At 39.9% G+C, this 26,070-nt stretch overlaps 1 protein-coding gene across 8 annotated transcripts in view; it reads left to right on the forward strand.

The window, feature by feature from the left end:
* PTPRT (protein tyrosine phosphatase receptor type T) overlaps positions 1 to 26,070 on the forward strand; it is a 467,676-nt gene that overhangs the window by 382,768 nt on the left and 58,838 nt on the right. For 5 of the 8 annotated variants that reach the window (XM_033003561.2, XM_042800879.1, XM_042800881.1 and 2 more), the window contains exons 14-17: positions 5,854 to 5,989; positions 13,520 to 13,549; positions 21,135 to 21,182; positions 23,417 to 23,565. In XM_033003561.2, the coding sequence (XP_032859452.1) occupies positions 5,854 to 5,989; positions 13,520 to 13,549; positions 21,135 to 21,182; positions 23,417 to 23,565 (363 nt within the window). The remainder of the gene's footprint in view (positions 1 to 5,853; positions 5,990 to 13,519; positions 13,550 to 21,134; positions 21,183 to 23,416; positions 23,566 to 26,070) is intronic. The other 3 variants (XM_042800880.1, XM_042800882.1, XM_042800883.1) reach the window with 3 other exon arrangements.

Consider the following 26,070-nt stretch of genomic DNA (forward strand, 5'->3'; position numbering starts at 1 on the left):
CCACTCGCATAGAAAGCACCATAAAAAAAAAAAAAAAAAAAAAAAAGGAAATCATGTTTACAAGTGATTTGAGAATAACTGTCTTTTGAAAATAAGCCTCTAGGTCTATTAGGAAATTTTACATTCAGCATGCTGCCTGGCCATTATGTGCTGCAAAGAAATTACTCTGATTGAGCAGCATATTTTAACTCATAATGACTTTGAACCCATTATTTTTCATTAATTTTTCTGGGTTAAATAATGCTTTGAAGTAATTTTCCTGATTGGTTTTTGTTTCAAGAGTCACTTTCTATCTAAAGAACTTATATTCTTAGGTGTTAAAAATTTGAAACCAAACGTAGTCTTTGCCAGATTGACTTGTCCCCTCTCTGGGTCTTTCCTGTCATCTGGCCGTGGCTGAACTGCCCATTTCTTCTGCTGCTTTTCTCATTTTGTCCCTCCTTCATTTACACTTGCAGTGCCTTTTCCTTGACCCCAGGTGTTTGACCCAGCTGTCTTTAGAGCCATTTTCGTTGCTTTCTCTTTTCCTCCTGTTGTGGTATCAGATGCTTCTCTCCCCTGGGCAGTGACACAGCTACTGATGATTGTGGTACCACTTCCATCGCAGGACTTTCCTCTTTATGCCTCCCCAGTTGAAAATGTCACATAAATATCCATCTTCTCCTCCTGCCTATGGCTCTTTTGAATTCTTTTTCCTGTCAGTTACATTTTTTTAATGCAGTATTGTAATTGCTGCTTTAAATAAAGAACATTTCAAATTACAGTTTGTGAAATAGGTTTTATAGAAGAAACTTGTATTATCAGTCCTGCTTAGTTACATGTACTCAATAATCATTCTTTCCTGGATGTTCTTCATTGTGCCACCTCCACAGAGAAGGTCACTTTATATCTGGTGGCTTATTGTCTTCAAATAATATATCTGTGCATAAATTGCTGGGTGAAGGATTGCCATGGTATCTTTCACTTAGCTGCCATTGCTGTTTCTCCCTCTGTCCCCCATCTGTGAGAGGTTGCGTGGTCTGATGGAATTGCCACCGGGTGTCAGTTCAGAAATGTCAGTCCCCAGCTCTGCTGCTGGGTGCCTGTGATGCCAAAGGCATATCCTTAATCCTTCCAGATCTATAAAGTAAATAACATAATCTATTACTTACCTTGCGTGAGCATTAACAGGATTTACAGTACATATGGATATCACTCTAGGAGTGCATAGCGCTACATATGAACACCTGGTAATAAGTGGATGATTTTTCACTTTCTTAGTGTTTTGAGAAGATTTTCTGCTTTAGTTATGACTGGCAAAAAATTGAGTTTAGGCTGTTGGAATCACTTGCAAACCATCTCCCAGCTCAAAGTAGCTAAACGTGTCATCTCTTCCTTGTGGACAGAAACACTTTCAGCTCAAGAAATCTGCTAAAAGATTTAACTCTGGAGTACAAATGGCAGCCCTATATATTGAAATTAAGTTGGGATTTCAAAATTCTTGTCCTTAAGTTATCAGCCATGCAGGGCCAGTTTTAACCATGATCTGAAGCAAGGAGGAATTTAAAACACTGAAAGCCACAAGGAGCTGGCACAATATGAAACTATGCTTCCAGTAGCTGCACCTTACTGAGCTAGTCTGGGATTTAGGTATCTATGAATCCACAGCAGGATAGCCAGATTAGACCTTGTGTGCCTGTGAGTATGTTACAAAAAAACCCCATCAGTGATTGATGATCCACAAACCTGACTTTTCATGGGCTGATGAGGCAGACAACTCTGGGAAGGAACCCATTTGGCCCTGCTCTACTCTCTTTGCACCTCTGCAGAATCACCAGACCAGTATGTCCTGTGAATGTGCTGCCTGTAATGTGTTTTGTTTCACTGCAAGATGCTGGATCTCTGGGGATCTTGAAAGACATTGAAAAAGCGAAATCATTTACATTGGTGAGAAAGGTTATGAAATAGTTACAAATGTAACACGGAGTGCTGGGTAAATGCTGATGCCTATGAAAGTCAGATTCATGCCACTGGTCCAGCTTCTGGGAAAGTGCATTTTGAACAGTACATGAATGTGTATCTCTGACAGTAGTAGCCCTGTCTAGCAGATAATACACAGATAGGGAGTCAAGGGACCTACAGTCTTCACTTCTCTGGCACTGTCCTCTATCATTTGCCTTGCTTATTAAGAAAGTAAGCTTAGGGCAGAAAATTGTCCTGCTTCATGTTAGTACAGTGTAATGGGGTCCTGGCCTTAGTCAGGGCTCGGGGTCCCACTGAAATACACACAGTAATAACAATGGTGACCTGTTCTATACTCTATTATTCCAGTATCCAGCTTCAGTTACGAGGAGCAATTTATTCCAGGAAATGTGGTGGAAGTAGCCACTAGAAAATATGGTTATCATTTATTTTCTTTCCTTTTTAGTGTAAACAGTATATAAACATTGTTTTTCAGAAAGAAAGGGGTGGCCCCTCAAGTACGGTAGTGCAGAGCTTTCCAAGTGTATTTAAAGACATTTGTATGAAATGGCCATCTGAAGAGTTTTTAGGGGCTTTTGTGCTCAAGAGGATTTAAGATCTGCCTGCATGCTGGTAAAGGAGAGAAGCAAAACTGAATTCTAAAAAAAGTGTTACTCTTAGGAGCGGCAGAAGTCATCTTCTGCAAGTACAGTAACAGCTCACAGACCTCCTTCTGCCACAACAGAAATGTTCTCCTTACCTACAGCTGGTGGTAGTGCAGGTGGGAGTGTAAGCAGCTATAGTAGATTTAAGCATCTACAAGGAAAATACACAAGAATGTCAGAAAAACAAGGGACTTTTGCTGTAATGTTTCATTGCAAAGCTTTAAGAATCCAAGACCCAGGAATTTACTGATACTGTCATATTATCAATTCCTAGGCACTATTAGTGGAGACAACATACAAATGGTTGGACTAGTAGCCTAAAGGAATTGTTGGCCTTTGCCAAGATAGATAGAAAGAGTTACATAGAAGATTCAAGTGAATCAGTCACCACAGTGTGTAGGTGTCAGGATGGATAATAAGCCTTTATTCTCTTTCTAGAACTGCAATAGTCTACAGTAGGATGAGAAATATCGAATAAAAATATCACTGACCACACATTGCCTGTAGTAACAAGCAACAGCCTGGCAAAGTCAAACCAATCCAGGGGATTAGAGGATGTTGTTGACAGCACATCCTTATTTTGTTTTGACGTGACTCACAATTCATGAGGGTATTCAGATCATACAAAAATGAGAGGGGTCTGATTGTGCTGTTTGTGGTAGAAAACCATTCTCCCACACCTATTATTTAGGGTCATAGGAGTAACTAAAACTCAAGTGAAGGATAATTTGGAGTAGTTCTGAGTTTCACTTCAAACAAATAGAGTTGTAGTCATTTTCAGGGAAAAATTGTACCTTTATCATTTACTTTGTTGTGTGATAGTGTCGGGATTGCCTGTATGATGGTATATAGCTCACCTCTTGGTCAGATTTGCTCCAAGATTGTAAGAGATGTTGTCAAATAAAGATGGTAATACACAACTGATACGTTATTTTATTTTCACGCTCAGGAGTCCCATTAATGCATTTCAGACATACGAGCACAGAAGTTACCAGTGAACTCTTAACTGAATAGGAAAATTGATGGATGCAGCAGAGCAGTAGAATTGTCAGGGACAAAAAGCTGAAAATTACATGTGTGTTTCAAACAGCCAGCATTTTTGCTTGGTAAATATTGTGTTTTTCTGTGACAAAATAGATTAACAGCTTAGCTGTAGGAAAAGTGAAATCGTAATTTTATCACTGCATGTGGTGAATTTTCTTGTTGTACATTTATTGTGTCATTGTTCTATATGTAGTCTTCAAATTATGATGAGAGGAGAATGTAACACTTTATTCAAGATCAGATCCTCATCCCTGGAAGTCCATAAGCTAAGGCCCTATTCAGAACATATCAGAAAGCCCGAAACTCACTTATATGTTTTGATCATGGTAACCGTTCGGACTCATCCTTGCAGACAGAGATCTTTTAAAGCATATGCAGTTTAACATGTAGCAAACGGGCAAAACAGTAAGGCAGTGAAGCTTTCTACTGTCTCACCAACATATGGACTTGACTGAATATTGTCTCCCAAGCAATTGACTTCATGAACAGCAGTGATTCTTCTTTTCCTGAAGGTCAGAAACAGTTGTTAAAAGAGCAAAACATTGCAGTCTTCTGATGAGAGGACTCTGTTTTCACCTTTGATTCCTTTTTCCTACTGTGTTTAAGCTGTAGAGGAAGACTTGGCTGACTTGAACAGCCCAAGATAAGTTTGTGATCTCATGTAACATGAATTAATTTAACTTCATCAAATGCAATGGTGATAGTTTTAGGAGTAGTAAAGTATATTAAGAATATAATAAAGATAGGCTTATTTAGTCTTTAGAGTAGCCACAACTCAGATCTTGTGGGGCTTTCTAAATCAAGCTCAGTGGTTTAAAATATATCTGGAAAAATTCTGTGCAGCAAGTAGTGAAGTTAGCAGAGCTAAGGTATATAATAAGCACCATACAAATAGTCCCAGCAACAGGGGAGCAGGTACCATTCTGCAAAATCCTCACTTAACTGCAAGTGCAAAAGACCATTAAAGTTAGATCCTGACAAGGAATCATCATAGAATCATAGATTGGTTTGGGTTGGCAGGGACCTTAAAGCCCCCCCAGTCCCACCCCCTGCCCCGGGCAGGGCCCCCTTCCCCCAGCCCAGGGGGCTCCCAGCCCCGTCCAACCTGGCCTTGAACCCTTCCAGGGAGGGGTCAGACAAAGCTGCTCTGGGCACCCTGGGCCAGCGCCTCACCACCTTCACAGGGAAGAATTTCTGCCTTACATCTCATCTAAATCTGCCCTCTGGCAGTTTAAAAACATTTCCCCTCATCCTATCCCTACCCCCCATTGACCCAGAGTCCCTCCCCACCTCTCCTGTCCCCCCTTTAAGCCCTGGGAGGCCGCTCGAAGGGCTCCCCGGAGCCTTCTCTTCTCCAGGCTGAACCCCCCCAACTCTCTCAGCCCGGCCTCCCAGGGGAGCTGCTCCAGCCCCCCCAGCATCTCCATGGCCTCCTCTGGCCCCGCTCGAGCAGGTTGGTGTCCTTATACTGGGGGCCCCAGAGCTGGACAGAGCTCTATGTAAAAAAGTAAAAGAAGAAATGCTGTACAAATAATGTTCCTAAATACGTTTTATTTTTAGGTGTGTAGGCTTTTCTCTTAAAAACCCAAAAATTTCAAATAGAAATTATGTTGTTTTGCCTGGGCTGCAGAAGAACTCTTGCATGGAATACATTAGATAACATGGAGGGTGCTCTGTGCTTTGGATTAATGCTTGTTACATGCATAATTGTAACTGTATGTTTCCAAAAGCAAGGCCTCCAGTTCAGTAAGAAATAAAAATGTGCTCTGCTTTTAGGAGAAAAAAAGTTTCTGCAAGTAGTATTATGGGATATGGTACTGCAAACTTTCACATTCATTATTTCAATGAGTAGGGAGTGCACCTCCACTTAAGGTATTTGAGATGAAAACTGTAACTGCTGTTAATTCTCCTACTTCTGGATGTATGCCGAGTGCTTCAGAAGACTAAATTCCCTATTACAGTATAGTATGGTAAAATATTAGTCAGTTGCATTACACTGGGATTTTACATCCTATTACTGTTCTGAATTATCTGCCATTGGCCCTTATTAAAGGCAGATTTGGTTAAATGGACATTTGTCTGTTGCAATTTGATTGCAAGTATGTTGTTAAGCTTTCAAATGATTATTTTAAAGTGGATCATTGCATGATTTTTCTACAAATTCTCTTTTTATTTCCTCCTTCATCTTCCTCCATCTTTTAAGGAGCTTCCACCCAGAATTCCAATGCAGTGGAACCAGAAAAACAAGTAGACAGCACGGTGAAAATGGCCGGAGTTATAGCTGGTCTTCTGATGTTTGTTATCATCCTCTTGGGAGCAATGCTTACCATCAAGAGAAGGTAAGTTTCTGCTTTGCTTCCATCTTGGACCTTCTGGCTATAGTGTTACTATTTCAAAAAGAAGAATAAATTTGGTAGAGATAAAACATTCTATTTGTGTTACAGAGGGCAGCAGGTTATATCTATTTGTATAATGCTGCCACTAAGAAGTTGTACTCCCAGAAGAGGTGCCTGTTCTAGCAGATACTATATGAGCAACAAAAGAATAGTTGTTATTGCAAAGAGTTAATGATAATTAATTGATAATTAATGAGAAGGGATAGCTCAAGAAGAAGGACCAAGCAATAATGAGGTAATGGAAATGGGCATGTGAGCCTGTGCAGGTAGCACAGCAGTTGTCTAATAGAAGACAAGAATTCTTTCTTAACAGTCAAGAAAAATAATGTCTTAAAATAATGTGATCAGGGGTCTGGTTCCCAAGTGAGTCTTGATGAGACGTATTTTCACACAGCAATTTCTTTGCAACCAGTGTTCTGCTGGAATATTACATCTTGCTGAGGGTTAGAATCTTTCTGACTTAGCTTTAGTTTACAGGGGAATGAAACTTGGGAAAATCATGTATCGTAATGAAATGTGTTCAAACAGTTCATTTTGTGTGATTTTTTTGGACCATTTGCACTTACAATTTGAAGAAGCCTATTATAGTTTCTACTATTTTAAGAGCTCGATATTTACAGTGTAATATACTGATTCAGAAAACCATGCAATCGAGAAGTTTTCTTGAGAAAAGGATGTATTTTTTTTATATATTTTTACCAGTCACATTTCTGAAGTGAACCCTAGTTTTCAACAGTAATTTGATTCTGAATGAAACAGGATCTAGGTAGCCTGGCAGTCCCTACTCTAGGGTTCAGGTAATATTACACGTGAGAGCTTTGATGGTTTGACTTGGTCTGTTGCAGGGAGTGCAGCTTTTCCAAGCAAAGCTTTGTTCCTGTGAGATCGCTTACCTCTGTGACAAACAGTCACACATTTCCCAGAAATAAGAGCATCAGTTAAATCTAGATATGGTCTCCTCTATCTTAATCCACAGCAAATAGGCAAATGGAACAGCTCTGTGCTTCAGATGCTGGAGTGCAGGGCTGCTGTTCAGAAGGACCTTGAGAGGCTGGAGAAATGGGCTGACGGAGACCTCCTGAAGTTTGGCAAAGGCAGAGTCCTGCATCTGGGATGGGGTAACCCCATGCAACAGTACAGGGAGGTTTGCAGGTTTGGAGGTCTTGATGGACAAGTCACACACAAGTCAGCATTGTGCTCTTGCAACAAAGGTGTTCAGCTGCGTCCGGGGTGGTGTGGCTAGTGTGTAGCCAGCAGGTAGAGACAAGTGGTTATTCCCTTCTGTTTGCCTTTGGTGAGATTGCTCTGGGCATACTGTGTCCAGTTTGGGGATCCTCAGTACAAGGCACTGATAGATTAAAGCTAGTCCAGAGAAGTGTTACCAAGATAATTTAGAGGTGGAGAATCTCTGTCCTTAGAGAAATTAAAAACTTGACTTGGACAAGGCCCTGAGGGACTTGCTGCAAGTGAAACTGGCTTAAGCAGGAGGTTGGACTAGATGTCCTTTGAGTAACCTTTCCAAATGATGGTAGTTCTGCAGAACTGATCACATATGTACTGACTACTGTGAATTCCTGTTGGATTATCTGAAGGTGAGGGCAATCTAGATCTTTAATCCAATTTCTGTTGTTTGTAAAAATTCTATATTTTCTGGACAAATGTGTATGTGATTTGTAGTCACATGTACTGCACTTTTGTTCAGTGTTAAACCCAAACAGTATAGATGTTGCTGATTCCAGTCCCCTTGGAGCTTTTCAGTTCATAAGCAGAAAAAAATCAGATGCCTCCAGTGAAAAACAGAAAAAGGGTTTCAGCAAAAATTTAGCTGGGCTTCTGGTTTGCTTTTAATGCACAGCCCTCATACATCCCTGTTACCTTCCTAAAAGCGCTTTAAGAAAAACTTTTATTTTCAGCTTGAAAGATGAAACTTATAAGGAAAGCTATCAGAGCAATGCCACATCTGAACATCCTGGTGTATTTCACAAGTTATTAAAAGTTGATAGCATTTCTGTCCCATAATGTATTATTGTTATTATAAATCATGTGTATTGCTGGGCAGAAAACAAACAGTGACTTTATTATGATGACCAGGAATTCCTTATTTGAGGACAGTTTTCCTGTGGTATAGACTGCCAACAGCTAAGGCAGAGAGGTAAGCATAGTGTTATGAGACAATATAGTTCAAATATTAAGGATATAGTATTTGTAATCTCTGTATTTTCTCAAATATGGAGTTAAAAGTACAAAATGGGAGGAACTTGGATGATTAGACAATTTTTCATTGTATGTACACTTACAAATACTTCAGTGGCAATGAAAGAAGACAGTAAAATGCATGATGATTGTTCCTGTATGAGACATGTCTACGATAGATTCTGATCAAAAAGGAAATCCAGAAGTCAAATCTTTGTTGCAGTAGACTGCAGGTTAATTTTCAGGATTTTCACAAGCAATGCTGACCCCCTATCTGCATGCCATAAGTCAGAATTTCCACATAGCTTCATAATTAGTATTTTCAGTTTGTTTTCAGTTAGTTACATGTGTAGTAGAATGTATCACTACTTTGTTCACCAAAGGCCATTTTTTCCTATTTTCAGATTTCACATCAAACTTATATTCCCAAACAGTCTACTACATCTTTTGAAATGTAAATGTGAGACTCTAGCTGTTAAACACTCTGATTGCTGCCAATCTATTTTTTGTATAAATTTGAAAACAAGAAATTTCTCAGAGGTAGAATTATGGGCAAATAATTTTTTTTCTCCAAATACTATGGAAGAAATCTTCATTGTTCTCATTCTGATGAATGCATTGATATAGAGATGTCTTGATACATACCAGTGATTCAACATCTTTGTTTAATCTTTTGTTTTCCACTGGAAACTGAAAAAACAGCAAAAGGCCAACTTATCAATATGTAGGAATCTTTCCAAAAAAAGTGAAAATTTATGGTTTATTCTGATTGTCTTTTTTTTTTTTTACCTTTGTTTTTAAATGGACTCTACGTATTTTCTGCATATTATAACAAAATTTTGTTAGAGGTCAGGAGGAAAGTTAGAGTCTGTATTACTCTTTAGTTAGCAGGTATATAAAATCAATGGATTTTAGCTTAAATTTTTTTGTCTGATGTATTTTTAACTCAGGTAAGTAAATGATGAGGAGATCTATCAAGATCCAGCTTTTAACAACATTTGATGGTTCTGAGGTCCCAGCTGTCATGACTGCTGCAATATAAATTGATATCTCATAGACAGAGGAACACAGACAAACCCAGACTCGGAAATACTTGTAATGCAGAGCAAGTTCTAGAAGCTGGAGACTGAGGACCCATTTGTTTGATATAAAAATTCCCAAGCTAATGCTGACCTGAGCTGGCCCCCTAGAGCAGTGCACATCTTCTGTGGAACTAGCCCCGTCCCAAAAGCAGCAATATTTAGTCAATTCGGGTGTGATGTCCCGTGGACAGAAGTTTGCTTTATCTTCAAAATTAAATTTAGAAAAAGAGGTGAGTGGGAGTATTAGAAATACAAATTCACCCTTTTGTCTTCCTAGAGTTGGAAAATTACGTTTTCCTCTGTGCCCCCCCCTCCCAGTGCAAACAGGCAAAATCACTGCAGTCTGTATGTCTCTGCCCGTTTGCTGTCATTTGCAAGGTTATTCACTGAAATACACACTATTATAAGAAATAAACTGGTTCATCAACTTTAAAACCTTTTGCCATTTAGAAGCTATAACAGCGCAGAAGGAGTTTTTGGAGGCTTGCTCTCTCTAGGTCTGTGCAGCACGCCTCCAGCATCACTGACAAACCTGCTGCTTGCACTGGTCCTGGCTCTCCCTTGAGCGGGCACCACCAGTCATGTCCAGTTGAGGCTTGAAGCTGCATATGGACAAGTGTTCCCTGAAGATGAACTGAAGCCTGTCAGGCTCGTTTCATTTGTAAATTAATGCAGATTGGGACCAGCTTTTATAAAAGGAAAGGCCACTTTGGACCACAGATTGAACTTCTGGAAGAGCAGAGCTGAAGCTCACACTTGTGTGAGAGAACAGTTTAACAACAAAGTTATCTTTCTGTTTTACAGACAGTAACATTAGGAGCTTAAGCTCTTGCATTCAGTTTTTGCATTAACCTTGCTTTAAAAACAGTTCCCCTTTTCAATTCTCTAAGGCTAATGCCTCAGTGTAGACTTGAAAGGCAACAATGCAGAAAAATAATTTAATTAAACTTGAGGCATTTTCTTCAAATGGAGCTGGAAAATATCACAGTGACATTTGTTCATGGTCCAGAGCATCATAGTTCATTGATAATAGGCACAGTAGTGGAGTTCCTGAATGAAGCATTTTGTTAACCAGCACGACGAGCAAAGGAAGGAGAGAGATTAGAAGAGACGGAAATGCTGGGAGAAGCTAAACACTGGTTTTAGATTAAGACTAGGCAGATCATCAGAAACTGCTTTTGTTTCTGTGAAACACACCAGATCATACTTTTTTGAACCTTTCATATGCTAGGCATGAGCAAGTGTTGCCCAGTTACTTACAGTTTCAATAGACCATATTGCAAAAACTGTAGCAACTTGCAAATTTCTGGGGGCTGCCAATGTTTTATAGGGTTTAATCAGATATGTGAAGCTAAATTAAGCCAGCCAGAATGTTTATGCAGTGGAAAATTTGGGTTTGACTTTATGTTTGTTATCTGAAGGTTTTAGTTGAACCCTGGTCTTGCCTAAACCCTGTGAAAGGTTCTGTATGTGTATATCGATGTAAAAATTGTGTGTATATATAAATTTCTGTTTTACATATGACTGTCTTACAATATCTAAAATCAAATCCGTTAACAACATTTTTTTTCTTGGTTTTGGGAACCTACTAGCTAGATGAGTTACATGTTTGCGGCTCTAGTATCATATGTATATGGGTACACAATGTGCTGCAACATAATATAGCCTGTTAATTTACAGGAGGTAATCAGTGCCCACATGGGTGCATTTGTCCACATAAGGCAGTACCTCTTTCTTACATTAAGATACATACCCTGAAATACCTCATTTTTATTGTATCAAAACATTGCTAATTTTCTAAGGAGCTTGTTTGTTTGTCCTTAATATTAGTAAAATATTTGTGTGTAATAGGGAATTCAGGACCAGTTAGTAAAAACAAGCTGAAACAAGAAAAAACAAGACGTTTGTAAACTTCTTTTCTGGAGCAAATACCCTTTGACTTTGCCCCCCCAAAAGGATTAGATTTTGGTCAGTTCTGATTTCATCTGGACAGTTTTCACTCCGGTGTAATTGTGACTTGCATTTCCCTGGAGTGAAGAACGTGACACTTTTCAGGCTTATGCGTTTGAGCGGACAAAGCCTCTACTGACCCCTTTAAGCATAAGACTGAATAAATAGGATCAGACAGCCTGTCATGGGTGCACTGTAAATAAGTTCTTTAAACTGCTGTTGGTAGCAAAAAAAGAGATTTGGGGCTATGTAGGGTCTAGGATTAGTTCCTTCAATGAAAATTCAGCTCCTTGTTCTGGATTAGGATTTATGTTGTTACCTTAAACTAATTAAATAAAACTGAAAAGCCTCTTGAGCAGGAGATACACAAGCTATAGGATAGAATTAACAAAGGGATATTTGCACATTCAGTGACCCATGTCCCTTCTGTGTCCATATTTAAGGTGGACAACAGGCAGGGTTTTCAGATCGTGTGATACTTTCTAGGATCTGGTCATGTTTTTAGTGGTCCGTAACTCTGACCAATTTTGACAGTTAGGTTTGAAATATTCCTTAGGAAGTCCTTATTTTAGGTTGCATATTTTGGGAGAATTTGGGCCAAAATGGACTGTCCTATTCCAAAATATAATCCTGCCTTTGTTTGTCCGTCTTTATTTTCTATCCTTATGGAATAAATCTTTCTGAGCTTTCTTCTGCAGCCTTGAGGGATACACAGCTTTTTAATGAGAACTAAGAGTCCCATGTGATCACATATGTCTGCTGCCCAAGACATGAGAAAAGCAGAAAGTACAGTAAGATGTTTAACAGAATAATTACAGTTGATAGGGCTGTGTGAAACCTGGCACTGGCCTATCAGAGGGGTTGGTTTAATGGAAACATTTTGGGGATGTAGGGGGTTCAGCTGTGTGGGCTCTCATTTTCCACACCCTGGTGATTTTTCCCTTTGTTTAGAGGTTCAGAGGAACTTGCAATTTCCCCAGTAAAGCTCAGTGTCAATCACTGCACATTAGCTGATGCATTGCTATGGCATGTAGAATTCCTGGGTTTCAGGAGATAATAGCATCATGTTAAAAATACATTCAGGCGTACTTTGGAATCAGTGTCATTCAAATAGTGTGGCATAGATGAGAAAGCCGACCAAAATTTCAGGTTTATAGCAAGGGCCACCACCAGGCAAAACATGTAATTTCAGAGTAATCCTCTTGAAGGCCGGTGAGTCGCTGTCCTTCACCCAGCGTGTGCATAGCAAAGGCAGCGATTGTGCGCAGAGAGAACTGCGCTGAGTCTGGTTTCCATGTGTGCTTATGAAAGTTGTGTTCAGAGCAACCACAAAAGCGCACATTTAAACCCTGCATTTATACTTCTAGCACTTATAGTGCCTTCAAGGATGGGATTTTAAAGTTGTGCAATATGATAAGTTTGTGTTTCATTGTTTTTCCCTGTCTTGACCATGGCTGCTGCTTTTAAGGATCCCTTGTGCCTTGCTGTTAATCTGTAATAACGTGTGCTAGATCTGTTGTGAAACAGCCTTTTTAGAGAAGGCCTTTTCCAGTTATAAAAAGGAAGACATCACCTCTTCAGTTATAACTGGTTTCCAAGGCTCATATTGTGGTGCTCCTCAAAAATATATCAAAAATTTCTGAAGTGTATTGTTGAAAAACTGTAATAGAAAATGCTTAATCACAGTGACGCAGAAAGCTAATGCATACCCCCAGTGATCATCTATAAATATGTTGTGATGCTTGAATTATTAATGAACTATTTGCATTTTAGAGTTTGATGAAGCTTGATTTATCATTACACAATTTTCTCATTGTCTCAATATTCCAAAATTGTGGTGTTCTTAAATTCTCACTTTCCTATTCATTGTTATTTATATTAATAGATCTTACATATTTCTTTTCATTCCAAAAATCTCAAAGCACTTTACAGGCAAAGGTAAGTCACATTACCTGTGTTACTGACATGGCAAAGTTAAGGAAGAAATTAGTGAGAGAATTTATTCATGGTGATGCAGGTCAGTAGCAGAAGTAGAAACATGTGTTTCATGTCTCCAGTTCAGTATCCATTCCTCACGGACATATAGCTCCTGAAAATAGTGTAGGAGGCTAGTAGATCAGTACAAGAGGCAGCACAAGTACTTTTTTTAATTGAAAAAATTTCTAGATTTCATATAAATCTAATTATATGTTTTTATTTTTTTCTCCTTTTGGACATTTTGTTCATCTGACTGGCTGTCGATTTTTAGAAGAAATGCATATTCCTACTCCTATTACTTGTAAGTACTTGACTGGGGATGATGTTTCTTAAGCATGTTCACCCTGTGGTAATTTTGAGCTTTGTTGTATTCTTCCCTGTTACCACATTTTTTTTTTTTAACCATTCCATTTATCCTTGTCTTTCCAGCAGCTTGTGTTTTATTTTCTTTGTTTCACGGTTGCATTTTCCCTGTTTTACCATTGCACCTATAACTTTGCCTGCAAACACATAAATGTCCACAGATAGGTCAGTTATGGTTTATAGTTCTTCAAATGCTAATAAACAAATACAGAGTGCCCCAACTGCACCTTTTTTAGTTTTCCATTGTATTTAGCCAGACTGCAGGGAAATTCACACCTGAAGGTTATTCTTGGGAACTTCTCAGCCATGGATATAAGCTTTTTAAAAATGTAATGTTTTTTACAACTAAGACTTGACATTATCTCAACAAACATCCCTGTTCCTGGAGTTGCCAAGTTCCAAGTGTCAGTTTAGACCGTTGGATGATGAAGTGGTTCACATATTCAGATCTAAATCACCCGTCCAGTCCTAATGACAATGCTGCATAATTCAGGCAGTTGTTAAGGCGCGTGAAAATTCTTCACCCATCAGTTCTTCCAGAGCCATCTGTTGTCTAAAGATTGAGGGGCTGGAAAGTAATCAGGGCCAAGCTGTTTCTGCCATGGTAATAATTGCCTGAGGATCAGGAGGAAGAGAGGATTGGATCAGTGATCTGAGGAAAGAGTCCTGGAGAATTGAGTTGTATGACTCTGCTGACACCAGAGGGTTGGGAGGGATGGAGAAGACAACTGTTGCTGCTGAGAGAAAGTTCCCCCCCTCCGTCTCTCAGAAGCAGCAGCCGTGTCACTGACCTAAACCCTTCCCCCGAAAGCAGCAACCTGCCAGAATTCCCAGGGCTCTGACATCGACAAAGTTGTCAAAAGGGCCACGTCTGCTCTGCTAGCCCCTCCTAATCTGCCACCCCTGGTGGCCTCCTCCTTTGCCTGTTCCTACAGTTCATCTTTGTCTTGATCTTGTGACTTTGTCCTGTGGACACATCTGGAAGATGTTTAGCAAGTCAGCGAAATGAGTGCATTAATGTTCTGCCATTTTAGTGGAAGTTGACTTCTTTTTCATATGAGCCGATTTACATCCAAGGAACAAGGCAAAGGAGGTAAGTGTGAGGATCCCTATGTACCACCTGTTGGAGTCATTTTGTCTTGATGACCTATCAGAAGATAAGAGGAACCTTTCCCACTTGCTAACTGTGTGAGGACCCTAAAGACACCATAATGAGCCTTGATTTTGCCCAGTTACATAATTGTAAATGCAGAGTAACTCCGTTTCCTCTAGATTTCACACTGGTTCACCAAGCATGGAATCTGACCTTAAGTAGTCAGATTTCCAGAGAAGTCTAACTGAGAGTTAAAGTGGGGGACACTTTTAGTGCTTAGATGCTACTAGCTAGTTGCATTTCTTGCTCCAACCTTTCCTCTTCTGCACATTTCTCATGAACTTCAGAAAAGTGCCCTCTGCACTGTTCTACTGTCTTAGTTTCCTTCAACCGGTCAGCACCATTGCTGAAAAAGTCAGTCTCCAGTTTTCCATTATAATTTTGTCTTCTTCCAGCAGGCAGTATGTGGTCAGAATGTTCCCGCTTTATTTTATTTTGAGATTTGTGTGTTTAAAAAGATGAAACAACTTCTGAGCCCTATGTGACCCATTTTTACAACTGCACAATAATGTTGCTTTAAGGAGTCAGCTGAGGATTACTCCGCTACAGAGAAAGTAAGGGCATCATTAAGCAGTCTCTTTGCTGTCTGCTTCTGTGGATCAATATACGAGAAGTTTTTTCTCAGGGAACTGGAGAGTGTCTCGGGAAAAGTGAAGAGACAATCTGTGGAGGTCACCCAAGCCCCAGGTTGCACTGAGCTTCAGCAGCAGCAGAAGCAAGTGCTTTAATAAGATGTAATAAGGTGGATGTACACCATGCAGCATATCCCAGTAGAGATAAACCAGAGGTATCATCAGGCAATCTTATGTGTTCACGGTAGCCCACTGGAGCACTGGATGGAGATTGGAGCTCAGGATGCAGAAATGATACAACTGTATCTCCCCAGTACTGCACCCAACTTTCTTTGCAGGGAGCTCATGTGCTTATGGTGTCCCAGGTACCCCACTGAGCATCATCTCTGCTAGCTGGAACATCACTATAGCAGGGGTAACACATAGTCATCACACAGTAAATACTTTCAGCATCAGGCTGTGTGTGTCAGCATTTGGTTTCATATTGACATATGGCCTGTTCCCTGATCCGGCAAAACTAAGCTTTGATTGTTTTTTGTTGTTTTTTTTTGTTTTTTTGGGGTTTGTTGTTTTTTTTTTTTTTTTTCCCTGAACGATACTATGAGGGATGTTCTAGTTGTGAGGGAAGAAAGCAGGAGAATCCATGAAGGAGCGTATGATGAAGTATTATTAAGTTTCGTGTTTCAAGTTTCATGTGAAATAAGATGTATTTTTGTGATTGCAGATGAAAATTTTAAATTGCTAAGGACTGTGTAATTCTTTAGCCAAAGCTGATAGAAATTGCTACAGCCTCTTAGGAGCAGAGAGGTTTGATTTAAGTTTACTTGAAATGTTGTGAAAATCAGAGCAGCAATATGTGTATATATATATTTTTAAATAGAATTGATTTCCATGCTGTGTCCTTGTTTGAAATGTTTCAGTCCTGAAACAAAATTCAGTTGAATGAGTTACCAGTATTGAAAAGCAGGTTCTCAAATAGATCTGCTATAGCAGACCTTAAAGCCAACCATATGGACTACATCACTTTATTTTTAGTTTCAGTTTCAGGACTTCAAAGTTGTGCTTCTTAGAGTAATTCTCATCTTCTTTCAGATAATTCCTCTCAGCACTTTGTCATCTGCTATACTGGCATTTCTTCTTGTTAGGGACCAAAATCTCCAACCCTAACACTTCTGAACAGTTCTTAATGATAAGTCTATTAAAGTCACAGAGACCTTTATCATGAGCGACTGTTTACAGAGACTGACCAGAGTGTTGTGGTAATCTCTAGGCTGGAGTTCTGCCTTCAGCCTGTCTTGTGTTCTGCTGCGATCTAGGACTGTAAAATCTGATTCTGTAAGGTGGTTGAGTACTTGAAGCTACGGTGAAACCAAAGTCAATTTATATTAATTATTATATATTCATTTAAAAGAGCAGCTCTTTTAGCTGTTTTGTGCATACATAGATTTGGGTAAATAGTTATAGGATTTTTGTATTGCAGCACTTCATTAAAAACTTCTTACAGCATGTAGGAAGGGATATTACTGTGCCTGAAAGAGGCCATAAAGATCTTTAACGTGCTTTAAGTGGAAATACAACCTGGGAGAACTCTACTCCTAACTTGCTAAGTCATCGTGCAGGATTGACTTAACTTTGTGTACTTCAATTTACCCATCATTAAAAGTTAGTTGCTTATGATTTCAGATCCTTGGACGGAACTTGGTTTTGTGATGGCAAGAGAGGGATGTGGAATTAGGAGTTCCTGTCCTGGTGAACTCACTGCATCACTGTCACCAGGGTGATCCCTGAACCTTTTCAGGGGAGTTACTCTGTATTTACACCAATACAAGTGTTGTCTAAGATTTTTACAGAATTGCTAGCTCTGTCACATTGCACTTAAGTTTAATGCATTGTACGATACGATGTGCAATGTAAGATAGCAACCCATCCACATCTGAAAGTTTTTGTTTCTTTTCTTAGCTGAAGCTGTAAAACAAAGACAGCAATTCATCTGGTTTAAAGAAGGTTTTGCATTTAATGACAGACACTTCTTTTGCAACAGTATTTCCAACTGCAGCAACCCATATCAACGCTTTCTTACTTCCTCACCAGGAAAAGAAATGGAGATGCTTTCTGTGTGGGGGTTGTTTTGTTTTGTTTTATTTTGTTTTGTTTCTTTCTTCTGGGCTGGGTAATAGTTGCAGAAGGAAATTTAATCAAGAGTGTTATCAGACCAGAGACGTATTTCTAGAAATGCATAGATTCATGTGTGTGTGACAAGCGCTCAGTTTAATGTTATTTATAAGAAAAGGGCACTCAATGGCCAATGTGTTGTTTTCCTTTTCCCCTGAACTGGTCAGAGTACTGAGGACACACCTGAAATGTTGGGAGCCCCTTCAACTCCCATCATAATTTCATATCAATTTTAACTGTTGTGGTGGTTTCAGTTTCTTTTCATGGGAGAGGTTCTGTCAAAGGTATTAAGTTAAATTTATACTTGCATTTTCTGAAATAACAGAGTGTGCGCTGAATTTATTTCTACCGTCTGTGGGACATTTGAAAAGAAATAAAACATTATTTTATTTATAGGTGTACTTCTGTATAACCACATACATACATAAATATCTCCATATATTTCCATGGATGGTGGGATCTGCCTGCACAGGTCAGCTTGCTAAATCAGAATTTTAAGAGAAACTGGTTTTCTCATTAGTTGCTGGAAAAACAAAATCATGAATCAGTGGTTATGTCAGTCTAATGAAAGCAAATTACAAAGAATATAATTAAAATCCAGAAAGTGAGATTTTATTTAGAACATGTCTGTGTGGTGATTGCAAGCCTAAACGTTGCAGAGGGCAGTGTTTGCTGGCTGGCTGTACCAGCATATACTCACATTGTATGGCTCTTACATGCACCTATCTTGTCTAAAGTTTATATGGTTGTAAGTTTGTCCTCCACAAATAGCGATTAATTTGATCAAGTAAAGCTTAGAGACCGCAGCCCTACATTTTTCAAGACTGTGTGTGTAGACACACAGTACAAAATATTCAGAGCATCTTTTGACTTATATCTATGTTGCATCACCTTCTCATGTCAAGGAATGTTTGCTCTGTAAGTAAAAGTGGTGCAGCTGGTCGTCACTCTTCCCTTCACCTTTACCCTGGTGAATTAATTCCCTCTGCTCCTGCAGTAACTTGTGCTGCATTTGGCTTCACCACGGCAGGCACTTAAAAAGTGCAAGTAAAGCTGTCCCGACACTTGCCTGTAAGTGGAGGATTTGCCCTTATAGTGGCTATAAGAAGCAGTAAGCTGCCTATGTTCTTAGGCCAGAGAATATTTCTCAGCTCTGCTGAGGCTACAGTCTGCACGAAGGGAGCAGTGATGAGCTGCAGTTGTAGGCAGGACCATCGGAGCACCCCACTTGTGAGGCTGCCAGAAGGCTATACTTCTTTTTACTCTCATTCCTCTCAGTCTCTGTGTAAAGACCTCTAGTGACCAACATTTCACAGCCTACCTGCCCACTCATCTTGAGAGATGGGCAGTCTCTGCTGTATAGTTTTCCCAGAGTTTAAAATGACATGCCCTTCCTATAGCTTAGCCCCATTACTTTTTTCCCAGCCCCTGTAGACAGGGAGAACAGCTTCACTCTGGTGTCTTTTCATATGTTTGAAAGACCTATCAGCCCTATTTGTTTTTTTTCTCTCTAGATTAAAGGTCCATATTTCCTTTGGACTTTGCTTGTAGGTTGTGTTTTCTAGATTTCCCTTTCTTGTTCTGCCTTTGTATGTGTCCCTTTGGCACCCGTCTTATCTGAAGTGCAGTATTGCAGCTGAGGCCTTACCAATCCTCGACTGGAACAGAAGGATTACCTGTGGCTTGCAGACCATAGTGCCATGTGTAATCCTACCTGTATTTTTACACCAGCACGAAAGTGTTCTTTCAAATCAAGTTTGTGGTCTACTACAGGTTTAGGGGACAGAGATCCTTTTCAGTAGAACTGCTTTTCAACCAGTGCTCCCAGCTGGGTATTTGCACGGCTGATCACTGTCTGCCTTAAACTTCTGCACATTTCATCATAAATAATATGTGTGCTCCTAGCAGGCTGCTGTGCACAAATATCTAAAAGGAATTGTATTTTGTAGCTTCCTTAAATTGCTTATTGAAAATGAGGGCAATATGCAATTCTTGTCTGTAGGAGGAAATTTCATGTTTAACTTACGTGATCTATACCTAATGTCTAAATTACCTGTGCATGCAAATCTACATTATAGTGTATATAATCCATCCTTGTGAAACATCTAAAATTAAATCTGTCAATGTACAAGAGCTCTTTAAGAGTGGCAGTTACAGATTTAACATTCATGCATGTAAAATTGATATAAAAAGTTAGAGATGAGTTTGAAGTTGCGTTTAAAATATATTCCCTGATGTTTATCCAGACCTCTGCAAAACAGGAACCGGACAGATCCTTCAGATACTTCTAACTGAAAATGTTGCTTGAGCTTTATGATTAATGCCCATGGCAGTAAATGCTTTGTACTTGATACTAAGTTTGCATTCCTTGACTGTTAAACTGGAACTCTCACAATTTTAATATAGTGCTTTAGCATTTTCTATCTATTCTCTGGTAGTAGAAGTTTCAAAAATAGCTGAATCAAATCTCTTTTTTTTTTTTTTTTTTTTTTTTTTTCAAAATTTGCACTTACTTTAGGTTCACTGCCAATAGTTCTTGTCGTTGCTTTAGTTGGGTTAGCTTCAACTGCCTGATTATACAGCTGATTTCACTTCTTTATTCTGCTTTGAGCATCTCATCCCTCCTGTGTGTGTATAGTGCCTGTAAGCATCTCATCTCTTCATTTGCAAACCCTCTTGAACTGAAAAGGGCAACCCAGTAACCCCCATCTGTGGACTCCTGTTTTCTTCTTGGCACATTCTCCTTAACAGCCATTACTATCACCTTATTCACATTTTGACATTTCAGGCTCTTCACCCTGTGTTGATTGTATCAGACTCTTCTTCCAGATATCTGCCCGGTCCTTTATTTCTTCTCCTTTTCGACTGCATAATGCATGAGATGGAAAGTGCCGTCTGGGTGCGGGGTGGCAGGCAGCGCTGGGTGCGCGCTGGCCCGCGCCGGCCCGTGACTGACACTAATGCTCTGGTAGCAGCTTCGGCCGGGTGTTGCCGTTGAGGGGGGGCTGGTCGGTGAGGAGAGCAGGAGCCGTGTCACTGATGCAGCTTGTCAGTGATTCACAGAGATCTCCTGAAGTGCCCTATTTTTGGAAACAGCATTTCCAGATAAATGCTTTTCCAATTCCAAAGGCATTTTGACATGCTGGGAAATAAACCTCTACCTAGCTGTGGGTTTAAGTCACATCCGTAACATTCCAGAAAGTGCTAGTCATTTGATTTTATAATCCTTTCTATAAATTATTATGATGGTAAGGACCAAATAGGCTTAGTCCTGTGCTGCCACTCTATCCAGACACGTAACAGAGGCAGAAAAGGCACATTTAGAAACCGAGAGCCCCTTGATGTGTCTGGCAAGCTTAGCTCTGAAATCCTCAAAAGAGACCTGTCTTCCTTTTCCCTCTAAATTTAGATGAAGAATTTTTTCATTCTTGGAATAGAGAGGGAGAAAGGTAGAAACTGATAACGTGCTGTTGAAAAATGTTGTAGCATTTTCAGATGCAGAACAATTTTCTGTGTGGCTTCTCTCTGAACATGCGTAAGCGTTAGCTGGTCCACTTGCGAGCAGCCTGGTTTGTGTGTGCGAGTTAGATTGAGAACTTTAAACTCATGTCACCTTTTCTTTTTAGGCATTCAAGCCAATGTTTTAGGGGCCTCTCTGTCTTCTACAGGACCAGGTAGAACTGCTTTGCATAGGGCTTTTGTAAGCAGGCCTTTGGGGACTAATGGGCTTGGGTTTGGGTTTATTTTTTTCCTGCCTAGCACATGCAGAAATGTTATTGCTCATTCATTGAAAGAGAAAATGAGTTTGCCAGTTCCAGCTCTTTGTAGCTTGTTGGCATCTCTGAAAAGATACCAGGCAATGGGACTTACAGATAATGATTGCCACAAATAATTTAACCTGGATTTAATAAGGAAGTCACCCTTTTTGACTCACTGTTTTTAAACGTCAGTAGTGGTCGTCTGTAATGGCTCACCCCAGCAGTCCCGAGTGCTTGTTATTAAGGACTTCGGCATTTTGGATTAGTGTTTCCCACTGAGAAATTCTAATTCCTGTGGCCAAAGAATTCACATAGCCATGTCTGATTATCAAATCTAAAGGATTAAAATAACTGCCTAGCAGGGTTAATACACTTCAAGACTATTGTTGTTACCTCAGGTACCACAGCACAAAAAAAGGGGGCTCCCATGGCTGCAGCTCATAGTTAATAAATCTGACTGTGCTAACATTGCTGAACACTGGAAGCAAAGCTTTTAACATCATTAAATGCCAGCTTTTTGCTTCATCACTCAAGGACAGTTCCTCTGTTTGCATCTTCATCTGCAGAAGTGGATATACACCATGGAGATTTAGTGAGATCTAAATACACATTATGTAATTATATACCCAATTTGAATAGCTATTGTTTTGAATTGAAACCAGTAACCATAAAAGCCTGAATCTCAACTGATTGAGCAGATGAAACATGTATTTGTTCAAAAGTTTGCATCAAACATTTGACACTTCTCCATAAATCTGTGCTCTCCTGTTCTGGATTATCAGCTTACCTTAAAATAGTCATTTCCCACAGACATAGGCAAAGGTTTTAGTTCTCTCTGACCCTTCTTTGCAAATGAGTGTAGCTGGCCTAGCTACCCATCTCACGAAGGGCTGGGGCTCAGCTGTGTGCTTGAACTTGCTTGTAAATGCCACTCTGACATGTGCTGTGAGTAAATAAAGCCTGTTGGAATATGTTGCAAGGAATATCCTTTTAAGAATCCAGTGAAGTTTAAAAGATGGGTACTACTTACCATAAGCATGTCATTTTAGTGAAGAAAAACCTCTTTGCAAAATCATTTAGTTGTTAGGTTTTTTTTTTTTCTTTGAGTTGGAGGAAAAAAGAAAATTAAAGCTCCTTCTTACAGTAATCTGTTTTTCTCCCTTTTATTTTGTTTTATTTTCTTATCTACGGAAGTCGTGTAAGCAAAGTTCTTTGCTGGTGCTAGGGATTTGTGTGATATTTTTTCAAGGTGTGGGTTTGTAGAATGTCACACATTCATTTTTAAACAGTTTTGCTCTCTGATATGAATGAAGCACAGGGCAGTCAAATGTCAATGGAAGCTTAGCAGCTCACTTTTCCTGCTTCTCCCCATTTTCTTATTATTAGCTGTGTTTGCAAAAAAGGAGCCTCTTATGTTCTTGGCTTTGTTAGTGTTTTCAGAGCAGGCAGTGTTTCTGCTTTTGCCAATGTTTTTGATATTTCCTCAAAATAAGAAAAGACCCGTTTTCCCACAAGAGCCGTATTTGGACATTTCTAAAATAACTTGAACCTTTAATTTGCCCCACCTTTCAGCGACTGTCAGTCCTCAGGGCAGTTTGGGTGTGTGTCAAAATTCAGTAGAGGCTGCTGTCCTCATTGCTCTGCATGAGCAGAACTCCTGCTCCAGCCCCCCAGGTTGCACAGAGCCAGGTCGCCCTCGCCACCGGCGCACTCGGAGGAACTCCCCGGTGCAGGTGTCCCCGTGGGATGGATCCAGACGTCCCGTTTGCCTCCTGGTGAGCGGTTCTGGTCGCTGCCCTCATCCCTGCCCTCTGCTCTTTCTGGAGCGGCTGACACCCGCCCCAGGGGCTTTGCCTATGCCAGCCTCTTCAAGGACGACGTAGCACTCCTACTGCTGGGGTGATGCGGGTTTGTGCGAGATGAGTTACCGGGAGGGACAGCTAAGCTCAAAGACTGGTATCACAGTATTTATTGTTGCTCCACAATAGTTACGTTAAAAAGTTGTGGGGTTTTCTCTCGTGCGGCTTGCCACATGCCCTGCATGTCTGACTGAGTGGGATAATCGTGGTTTTCAAAATATTTTGTCGTTGCTTTGTTTTTAATGAGGGAAAACTGACCTTAATTTCTCCCCTCTTCAAAATACCCTAAAGGAAGCTAGCCAAGAAGCAGAAGGAGACTCAGACCAACACGCAGAGGGAGATGGGTCCTGTGGCTACTTCTGACAAGACCTCTACCAAACTCAGTGCTGTTCACAATGAAGAAGCTTTTTCTTCCAGCTGCCAAGATGTTAATGGATTCAGTAAGTTTAACTTGCTTGCAATGGATATGTCCCCCTTGGAGAGCTCTAGGTTCTTAAAAGGACCTATTCCTATGGGCACAATATTGAGGAGCTAGGAATGTCAATGATAGAGATCATTGCAAAAGCTCAGCACAAATCAATTGTCTGAAATGTCTCTGACACTGCCCCTGCTTTAACTGTCAGATAGGTGGAGAGCATTTCTTCCGACTCTAAATCTACTGAGAATAATTTTTAAAGTCTGTTCTAATAACTACATCAGACAGTTAAAAAGGCACATGTTTATTTGTTCTTCAGAAATATTTTTTCCTTTGTGAGTAGAAGAGTCAAATTAAATCAGTTATCCGGCTTGTAGGATGAAATAACATTTTCTGTATGAAATAGTTATGAAAGAAAGCATGGTCTCTTGGTTAGAGAACTAGTATGGAAAAACAGCATTTCTTCTTTTGTCTGTGTCCTTGGTTTATTCTTCACACCTTTTCAGTAAAATTAATCTTAGTTAATACTTGTAAACCACTCGGACTTCTGTAGCTGGCAGAGTTTTGTGGGTAGAGCAGCACAAAGTCATACTTTAGCCTCACTAGATCCAGATTGAGTGCATGGTGGATTGCATGGTGGATTTGTAAACTTTTTTGTATTAAATAAATTTTGACTTAGACACTATGGGAATGTCACTCCTTCTTTTGACACTTAGCCTGCTAGTTTGAACAGGGAACAGCTCTGAAACACAAGTACGTACTAAACCTCATCCGTCTTTCTTGAACATTTCAGTGAAGTGTTTTTTCCCCTAATTACTAACATGGAAGTGCTTACGGTACAAAATGTGTTTTATCATTGAAACCTTTCTTTGTAATCTGAGATTGAGTTGGATAGGCTGAGTGAATTCTTCTTTTCCCTCTATCAGTAGGTCATGTCAAATTCCATCTGCATGTGTTGCTACTGCCACTTTATGTAACATACCCGTGAGATGGATAAATAGGTGTTTGGGACCATCAAGGCTAGCAGTGAACACTTCTCTCTGATATTAAATTGACTTGAGTCAAGATCTAATTTTCTCAGGTGCCGAGTAGCTATATCTCCTAAAGAGACAGCAAGAGTTGTCAATGGTCCATATCTTTGAAAGGCAGGATAGCAGAGGACAGCATTGTAACAGGCATCCTAGAAACAGCAAAGGTAGTTTGTTTGACATGTATGGGGAAAATGAAGTTTTTAACACTTTATTCAGAATCTAGATTTTTAAAAGTTTGGGGATTTTTTTCTAACCAGAAAATGAAAGAAGAGACAAACTTGAAATGTGACCTCTTTTTTTTTTTTTTTTTTCCCCTCTTGGTATTTTGAGAGACTAATTAAAACAGCTGAGTCATTTACTTGAAATGGCAACTATAGAAAATATGTTGTATCTAATTTTGCAAAAAAGCATCCCTCCAGGTTTTCTTTTTTTTTTTTTAATCAGTTAGTCCTTTGCTTGTCTGACATCACTGTAGATTTTATCACTACCTCCCTCTATAACACAGCCTGAGTCAAGTCATGGGCCAAATCTTTTCTTTTTTCCTCTTTATACCCATGAGAAACAAACCAGTAAGCCTTCATCATTTTTCCAAATTTTTTACTGCCAAACGCAGGAGATTTTGGAGGTAAGTTCTCTTTTGTGCAGTGGTGTACACATGCTGATACAGGAATTTTATGGGTAAAAGACTTTCTTTTAAAAAATTTGCCTTAATAGAGTTTAATACTTTAGGATTTCTATACAGGCCTGCTCTAACTTTTGAATAACATGACAGGATTACTTCTTAACCCTCCTGCTAACTAATAGAGTTTTACAGGAGGTTATCTATCCTCGCTTTTGAAATCAGCTGTCTGTCTTAAACAGCAATCAAATTCCTACTTAATTGTCCTTTTGTCTCTCAACAGTGAATAGTATTTTCGCATACCTCATGTTAGGTAGTGATCCTCTCCATCTTGCCCTCAGTTATGGGAGCCCAAGCTGGCTGTAGCAGTGACATGGAAATACCCCTCTCCTTTTTGAAGAAAATCCACCAAGAGAAGCTGTGTTTTCAATCCCAAGATCACCTTGTAAGCTCACAAAAGCAATGAAATAGAACAAGACCTCGCAATTACTGAATGACTTGCAAACAAGTTTATCTCCAGATGACAGTGTCCTTGCAGGGCTTGTGTCCTTCCCTCCAGTTTTTCCTTCCTGTCTCAATAATTTTAATGACTTTTCAAACAGAACAAATTCAGTAATTCTCTATAGAAGCTTTTTTCTTCTCATAGCCTCTCCAGCTTGCGCACTGGTCTGCTCCTGTTGTGGGAGGACTGTTGCTGTTCTTGGGTGAGCCCTGTTTGCCCTCCGGCTGTAGCCTCCCCGTTTGCTGCCTGTCTTGCTGCCTACATCCCCGTCACCCCACAGGCAGCTCCCACCTGACAGGTCCAGCGGCTGTAAAGGGTGCTGCCTGGTGCTGTGCGTCATGAAGGACACAAAAATGAGCGGTTGCCTTTCTGTTTATC

Source organism: Tyto alba, unplaced genomic scaffold, assembly GCF_018691265.1.
Source record: "Tyto alba isolate M040663 unplaced genomic scaffold, T.alba_DEE_v4.0 Super-Scaffold_33, whole genome shotgun sequence".
NCBI classification, from domain to species: Eukaryota; Metazoa; Chordata; class Aves; order Strigiformes; family Tytonidae; genus Tyto; species Tyto alba.